Source organism: Salmo salar, chromosome 24, assembly GCF_965601325.2.
Source record: "Salmo salar chromosome 24, fSalSal1, whole genome shotgun sequence".
NCBI lineage: Eukaryota > Metazoa > Chordata > Actinopteri > Salmoniformes > Salmonidae > Salmo > Salmo salar.
In genome coordinates, this window is record NC_138314.1 from 22,256,798 (window position 1) to 22,265,871 (window position 9,074).

General features: G+C 41.5%; 1 protein-coding gene across 1 annotated transcript; it reads left to right on the forward strand.

Moving 5' to 3' along the window:
- The first annotated feature begins 202 nt into the window (after positions 1 to 202).
- Positions 203 to 1,460, forward strand: nkx31 (Homeobox protein Nkx-3.1). The gene is given in 2 exon segments (NM_001141069.2): positions 203 to 526; positions 733 to 1,460. Coding segments are annotated over 2 exon segments (609 nt in total). The 5' UTR covers positions 203 to 324; the 3' UTR covers positions 1,140 to 1,460.
- Positions 1,461 to 9,074: the final 7,614 nt, after the last annotated feature.

A 9,074-nucleotide genomic window follows, 5' to 3' on the forward strand; every position in this document is an offset into this window, starting at 1 on the left:
CACATGAGGTGCCATGACAAAGATATCTTAAAATCAAGAATAAATCAATGTAAAGTGAGCACAGCAGTTCTGTTCCTATCATCAGTGTCATCCAGGTAGCCTACACCAGTGACGTCGACGAGATGACGCATCTCGCCAGTCGCTTGTGCTGTCATGACCACTACAGCACCAGTATAAATTGACGCGCAAGTAAGTCTTTCACAAGGTATAAGCTTTGTTACGAGTTAGCCCTGTGTCCCGGGCATCATTCCCCACTTGGCTTGTGCGCTTCAGTCAAGCCTAGCATACATTCGTTGGCCCATACGGTGGATTCCTAACTGCAGAATGTCGGAGACAGTCAAGCCACCAACTTCGTTTTTCATCGATGACATCCTGTCCATTAAAGAGAATACACGGCTAAACTTCAGGTGCTCTTCCTCACACAAGTCCAAGGAGGGATGCGCGCAATGGAATAACCAACAGTGCGAGCATGTATCACAGTCAGAGGAACATTGCGCACAGGATACAGCATTTGAAGCGCGGAAAGGTGAGCACATTGGATTGTATGTAGGCTACTTAAAAATAGTTTAGGCTAAGGTATTGATTGACGGTGATGTTCCAGATTCCCTGGACTCACACTAATAACAACAGGGAATACATCGATTCCATATGAACCTGTTTACCTGTCAGTTGCCAGCTTTTGACGCAAAGTCACCACACCACAAATGGGCTAATCATGTCTCTCTTTTACAGATTTATTTGACAGCTCTTGTTCTAGCACCCCAGATGCCATGATACGTTTTACATCAGTCGGCAAACAGAAGCGCTCGCGCGCTGCCTTTACGCATCTGCAAGTGTTAGAACTGGAGAAGAAATTTAACCACCAGAAGTACCTGTCCGCTCCCGAAAGAGCCAATCTTGCCAACACGTTGGGACTGACCGAGACCCAAGTTAAAATCTGGTTTCAGAACAGAAGATACAAAACCAAACGGAAGCAGCAAGCTACGGAGTACTGTAAGAACATCTTTCAAAAGTCAGAAGAACTAAGTACAGAGGACAATTTAGTCAGATCGTCGCTTCTCTCCACGTTCTACAAAACATATAAATACCAACCATATGTGTATGACTTCAATAGCACATGGAGACCAATACTGTGGTGAACATTACATAATACTGGACAATATTCAGGTCAATATGGACACAATGCCTCTTGAGGAGAGCATGTTAAACAACTAATTATGTTACCTAGGTATTTGATCTATTCAGCACAGTAACTTGTCATATTTTTTCACAATCTACTTTTATATGGCTAAAATGTAGCCTACCTATGTCAAACTGTCAGATGTCATTGTTCATTCATAGCCTATATGTCTGAGTATGTTATCACAGAAAAAATGACCTAATCACTTTATTGCTTGTATTTTCTTTTTTTATGTATATTTTTTCCCGAAGTTGCAAGAAAATAAAGGGTAACTGATTTGAAATTGAGACTAAGTAATTCAAAGGATATTGTAGTGTCAAGGTCTATGGAAAGTTTTTCCAGCTGTAGTAATACAAATACTATTAAGAGTAGTGATGGTTATTGAAAATGACAGTTTACTCTTTCCATTTTACAGAGTTACAGCTAACACTTTATCTCTCTGTGGAAGCATAAATGTCATAATTCTGAGCTCTGAGATGCTGAAGATAAACAGTGAAACACTAAAACACTATGTATGCAAAGGGCCATGGCTGGTTGGAGACATAAGATGTGACAAACTTTACTTGGCAATATCTTGACAAACTCCTCTCCCTGGAGCAGCCATGAATGTTGCTTTAAACTCAAATGTATATTCTTACATTCAGGAATGAATGCTTGAAATATGGTCTACAGTAACTGTTGCCAGAGGCAAACAATGGTTGTACCTGTAGTTAAACTTTGATAATACTAGAAAATTGCATGAGCAGATAAGGGTTTGCCTGGGATCTTCAGAAAACATAAGGGCCCTCTCTAAAAAACTATGCTTGGCTTCTTTAACAGATAAAGAGCCCCTATCCATCCATTTAAACTGAGGCTTGATTCATTCAACATCAAGGTGTTTTTAACTGATCCTACTGAAGGCAGTTCCTCATTGTGGTGACTACAATTAGGGTTAAGTGCCTTGCTCAAGGGAACATCAGCAGATGTTCCCTTGAGCACGCTTGTGAGAACTGTGAGACAGGCAAGTGATAGACACATTGAGGCAGCAGATAGCCATCGGTTAGAGTGGTTAGAGCGCTGGGCCACTAACAGAAAAATTGCTAGTTTGAATCCCCATGCCGACAATGTGAACAATCTGCTGATGTTCCCTTGAGCAAGGCACTTAACCCTAATTGCTCCACGGTCACCTTTGATAATGGCAGACCCTAGCCATGATCCTACTCTCTGAGGGTGTCTCAGGGGGGCCTGGGATATGCACAAAAACATTTCCAATTCACACATGCATATAATACACACTTGTACTTGTGTGAATTAGGACAAATATAAGCACCCACCTAAAATTCTGATTATTATATGGAGCTATGGGGGAAACCAAAGTTAGTGTATAGCCTTCAGGATCAAATGAGGGGTATAACTGTTGGTAGAATGCCCACAATTAAAGGGTTGTTGAGTTGAGCATGTGACACTCAGGGGCGGTTCTGGGGGGGGGGGGGGGGGCAGTGCCCCTGTGACAACAATTTTGGACCCCCTTGTGGCCCCCCTAAATGTGGAGTATGAAATAATTTTTACATAACAAATTTTTGCTATCATTCTTTTTTTTACATCCGTTATTAGACAGTGGCAACGCGGAACACTAATGATTATGAACATGGTCTTTTGCCTGCTAATGCCTGCAATGCAGTGAAGAAAACGATATGACAACAATAACGTCTAATGTAACTGGCCCTTCTAACAGTACAACTGGCCCCAGCTTGGCCCCCCCAGTTGAAATGGTCTAGAACCGCCACTGGTGACACTTGCATGGCAGTCAGGGAAGCTGCATTGTGGCCCATATTTTCTCAGTGATGTTATGCCACCTAATAATAGCAATCTCTTTATTGACATTGTTTTCATTGAGATGGGCAAGGTAGCATAAGGGTAGGCAAGAGTAAGATATGATGGTACCATGAATGAGAAAAATGGAATGCAACCCGGCTGACCTCTTTGGCAGCCATGGAATGCACTCGGTCCAGTTGTCTGTTTCCAGGAAACTCTGGAAGCATTTTGATATTATCCATGGCTTGTATTTAGTGCCTCCTATCCCCACTCAATCACATAGTCAAAATGCAAGGGCCTCGCTCTTATCAGCTGAGGAGGCACTGCTTTCCAAAGCCTGAGGCCTCATTGTCTGGAAGAGTTGTCTACTACTTCACCTCAATTTAGCTCAATGTACCTTGATTGTCATTGGACTGTTTTTGTGATTCATTGTAAATGAGTCAGATGTGTTTTGAGTTGGTGGTTTTCTCCTCCAGAAGCCCCTCTCCTGGTGCTCTCCTAGACAGATGAGTTCTCATCCATGTCACTCAAAATGAGGGCAGGAACAATGGGCCATGAAGCTGAGTCAGACCAAGCAGCGTTCCCCTGCAGCAGAGGCCCACGCTGATGATCCATCCACTGATAATCACATTCCCCTCGCTCTAGCAGAGCATGTTTTGATTTGACATCTCAGATCCAAGAGGGTGCTATCAATTTTATGTAAAAAAATATAATTAAATTCAACATTAGAATCAGAGAGCATTTTCAAGAACAATACCAGGTAGTTGTTGTTCACAATAGTTATAACTATTGAAACTGTAAGAGACACTCAACCAGGCTGAAGTGAAATAGTTTATGGATAAACAGGATTAACTTAAATCCAAATGAAGGGTTTTACTTATTTCACATTGTTTCTACAGGTCAGGGAGTGTTTAAGAATGAGTCTCCAAACTCGACTTTCCTTCGGTTTTTGATAGAGCTATCGACAATGACTATCGACATATTTGAGGAAGCACCCCTCCTCTTTATCATTGAAGAGGGAAGTAAGCCGTTTCCATTTGGAGATAGTAGATTACTCAAAGAAAATGGACATCTACGTCATTTATCAAATAGATTTTAAATAATATTTTGTACTGTAGATTTAAGCAATAATTCTTTACTGTGTCAGAAAAATAATCGCCCACCAAAGAATGAGTAAGGACCAAAATCGAATATTGCAACAAAGTGAAGTTTCAACTATAACAGCAGCCAGACAAACAGGACACAATCCTCGGAACAGTGCTGATAAGATGACAGGGTCTGGGGCTGTACTATGAGGGAGGGCATGTTTACAGTAGCACAACTCCAGTGTGAACAGAAATCTGATCCAGTTCAGATAACCATAGCCTTTATCTGTAAGTTTGAAGCGCCCACGCCAATAACCTGTCTGAGACTGATAACTCACTGACCTTGTGGATCCTCCTCAGGAAACCCAACTAACATGTTACATACAGTGGTATTCAACTGGTAACTCCCATATCAACTATAGGGATCATATAGGAATAATTAAACCAATGGATTATATTTTCAATGTATGTACTGCTATTAAAATAAATAACATAAACTGTAACCTGTTTACAGATACTGTGTAAATTTAGGGTTATAAAAAGTGTAGTACTTACATGGTCAGGATTACATTTCACTATACATATGTTCATAGTCTAACAATAAAATGTCAAAAGCTTCACTGTACAGGTGCTGCTCGTTTTTCATCCCTTTTCTCACTCTAGAGTTGGTTGCTATTCATTCAAGTGAGGTTTTTGTTAATGTTTCCTTCTTCCAGTGCTCATCTGTCTGTCAACATTGCACACGTACAGGCAGGTCTGGTTTCTGCATCTTTGTGAAGTTAACTTGCTCTGCACTGCTTGGATGCATTCAAAAGAGTTGATTCAACCAAGCATTACTTGCTGGAGATTGTCATAAAGAGCATGACTTATGTTGTGGAGACACTCGCAGCAGGGGACTGATGCAAGATTCTCCACTCTAAAGGATACTATGGTATACGGAGTCAAAGAAACTAAGGTGGAATGATGCTTATGTCTTCTCATTATTATGCCAATGTGAAGTGAAACTTAAAGTAACTGTCTCGTGAAAATATTACTTTTAAAAGTTCATATTCTGCTTACTCATACCCAAATAAATGTTGTTGACTCATCCAATACTCGTATTTGTGACAAAGGCATAAATTGAAAAAAAAATCACTACAAAACCCACATCATAGTTGTATCTCAAACCGACCGTTTCAAAAATGCTTGCTATTTCTTCACAGGGAATGATGTCAGCTAGCCAATCAGTGGTGTATTTGTATGAATTTTGTTCATGACCGGTATACGCCCACACCATTCTGTTGTTGGGGTACACCCACACCATTCCAAACACTTAAAAGCTGCTTTTAGCATACTTTATTTTTTATTTTTTTAATTGGAAGGAAAACTATTTCACTCATATTGTAATTAATTATAGGTAAAATTTCATAGAAATCTGGAAACACTGGACAGGTTAATTTAAATAGATTTCTGAATGAAAGAATAACTTTAAAAAAGATGACTAAATCCCCATTCAAGTGCTCAAATAACAGAAGTGGTCTCCCTTCATCTCTAGCAAGCTATATTTTGTGAACAAGGCCCTTGGAGCAATTAGATGTGAAGAGAGGAGATCAGTATCTCTCAGTGTGTCTCTGGCAACATGGTGTAAAAGAACATGTCCATCAAGATAAAGAAGCTTGGTGACAGGCATAGCTGAAGGTTAGAACTATTATTACCCCACTTGCCCTTGTGACGCCTGCACTTCCAAGAGCTGAGAGGGAAAAAACATCATCCTCCGTGTCTGTCTCTTCCTTCACATCTTTCTTTAGGCTCAGACAGAGGGAGTGTCTCTGCCACCTGGACAAACTGGCTTTCCCAAAGTCAAAGATGAGGGGTTGGAAGGTCCCAATGCACCTTCCCACACAGAGAGGCTCATAAGCCCCCACTGTAACATATTAACACACTCGTGGAGCCAAGAAAAGAAAAGTAAGAAAAAGTATGTGAACCCTTCGGAATTACCTGGATATCTGCATAAATTGGTCATCAAATTTGATCTGATCTTCATCTAAGTCACAACAGACAAACATTGTGTGCTTAAACTAATAACACACAAATTATTGTATTTTTCTTGTCTATATTGAATACATAATTTAAACATTCACAGTGTAGGTTGGAAAAAGTATATGTGAACCCCTAGGCTAATTACTTCTCCAAAAGCTAATTGGAGTCAGGAGTCAGCTAACCTGGAATCCAATCAATGAGACGAGATTGGAGATGTTGGTTAGAGCTGCCTTGCCCTATAAAAAACACACACAAATGTGAACCATGCCTCGAACAAAAGAGATCTCAGAAGACCTAAGATTAAGAATTGTTGACTTGCATAAAGCTGGAAAGGGTTACAAAAATATCTCTAAAAGCCTTGATGTTCATCAGTCCACGGTAAGACAAATTGTCTATAAATGGAGAAAGTTCAGCACTGTTGCTACTCTGCCTAGGAGTGGGCGTCCTGCAAAGATGACTGCAAGAGCACAGCGCAGAATGCTCAATGAGGTTAAGAAGAATCCAATAGTGTCAGCTAAAGACTTACAGCAATCTCTGGAACATGCTAACATCTCTGTTGACGAGTCTACGATACATAAAACAATAAACAAGAATGGTGTTCATGGGAGGATACTACGGAAGAAGCCACTGCTGTCCAAAAGAAACATTGCTGCACGTCTGAAGAAGTGCACCTAGATGTTCTACAGCGCTACTGGAAAAATATTCTGTGAACAGATGAAACTACAGTTGAGTTGTTTGGAAGGAACACACAACACTATGTGTGGAGAAAAAAAGGTACAGCACACCAACATCAAAACCTCATCCCAACTGTAAAGTATGGTGGGGGAGCATCATGGTTTGGGGCTGCTTTGCTACCTCAGGGCCTGGACAGCTTGCTATCGTCGACAGAAAAATGAATTCCCAAGTTTATCAAGACATTTTGCAGGAGAATGTTAGGCTATCTGTCCGCCAATTGAAGCTCAACAGAAGTTGGGTGATGCAACAGGACAACGACTCAAAACACAGAAGTAAACCAACAGCAGAATGGCTTCAACAGAAGAAAATATGCCTTCTGGAGTGGCCCAGTCAGAGTCCTGACCTCAACCCGATTGAGATGCTGTGGCATGACCTCAAGAGAGCAGTTCACACCAGACATCCCAAGAATATTGCTGAACTGAAACAGTTATGTAAAAGGAATGGTCCAAAAATCCTCCTGACCATTGTGCAGGTCTGATCCGCAACTACAGAAAACGTTTGGTTGAGGTTATTGCTGCAAAAGGAGGGTCAACCAGTTATTAAATCCAAGGGTTCACATACAGTGGGGGAAAAAAGTATTTGATCCCCTGCTGATTTTGTACGTTTGCCCACTGACAAAGAAATGATCAGTCTATAATTGTAATGGTAGGTTTATTTGAACAGTGAGAAACAGAATAACAACAAAAATATCCAGAAAAACGCATGTCAAAAATGTTATAAACTGATTTGCATTTTAATGAGGGAAATAAGTATTTGACCCCCTCTCAATCAGAAAGATTTCTGGCTCCCAGGTGTCTTTTATACAGGTAACGAGCTGAGATTAGGAGCACACTTAAAGGGAGTGCTCCTAACCGCAGCTTGTTACCTGTAAAAAAGACACCTGTCCACAGAAGCAATCAATCAATCAGATTCCAAACTCTCCACCATGGCCAAGACCAAAGAGCTCTCCAATGATGTCAGGGACAAGATTGTAGACCTACACAAGGCTGGAATGGGCTACAAGACCATCACCAAGCAGCTTGGTGAGAAGGTGACAACATTTGGTGCGATTATTCGCAAATGGAAGAAACACAAAAGAACTGTCAATATCCCTCGGCCTGGGGCTCCATGCAAGATCTCACCCCGTGGAGATGCAATGATCATGAGAACGGTGAGGAATCAGCCCAGAACTACACGGGAGGATCTTGTCAATGATCTCAACGCAGCTGGGACCATAGTCACCAAGAAAACAATTGGTAACACACTACGCCGTGAAGGACTGAAATCCTGCAGCGCCCGCAAGGTCCCCCTGCTCAAGAAAGCACATACACATGCCCGTCTGAAGTTTGCCAATGAACATCTGAATGACTCAGAGGACAACTGGGTGAAAGTGTTGTGGTCAGATGAGACCAAAATGGAGCTCTTTGACATCAACTCAACTCGCTGTGTTTGGAGGAGGAGGAATGCTGCCTATGACCCCAAGAACACCATCTCCACCGTCAAACATGGAGGTGGAAACATTATGCTTTGGGGGTGTTTTTCAGCTAAGGGGACAGGACAACTTCACTGCATCAAAGGGACGATGGACGAGGGCCATGTACCGTCAAATCTTGGGTGAGAACCTCCTTCCCTCAGCCAGGGCATTGAAAATGGGTCGTGGATGGTTATTCCAGCATGACAGTGACCCAAAACACACGGCCAAGGCAACAAAGGAGTGGCTCAAGAAGAAGCACATTAAGGTCCTGGAGTGGCCTAGCCAGTCTCCAGACCTTAATCCCATAGAAAATCTGTGGAGGGAGCTGAAGGTTCGAGTTGCCAAACGTCAGCCTCGAAACTTTAATGACTTGGAGAAGATCTGCAAAGAGGAATGGGACAAAATCCCTCCTGAGATGTGTGCAAACCTGGTGGCCAACTACAAGAAACATCTGACCTCTGTGATTGCCAACAAGGGTTTTGCCACCAAGTACTAAGTCATGTTTTGCAGAGGGGTCAAATACTTATTTCCCTCATTAAAATGCAAATCATTTTATAACATTTTTGACATGCGTTTTTCAGGATTTTTTTTTTGTTATTCTGTCTCTCACTGTTCAAATAAACCTACCATTAAAATTATAGACTGATCATTTCTTTGTCCGTGGCCAAACGTACAAAATCAGCAGGGGATCAAATACTTTTTCCCCCTCACTGTACTTTTCCCACCCTGCACTGTGAATGTTTACACGGTGTGTTCAATAAAGACAAGCATATAATTGTTTGTGTGTTATTAGTTTAAGCAGACTGTG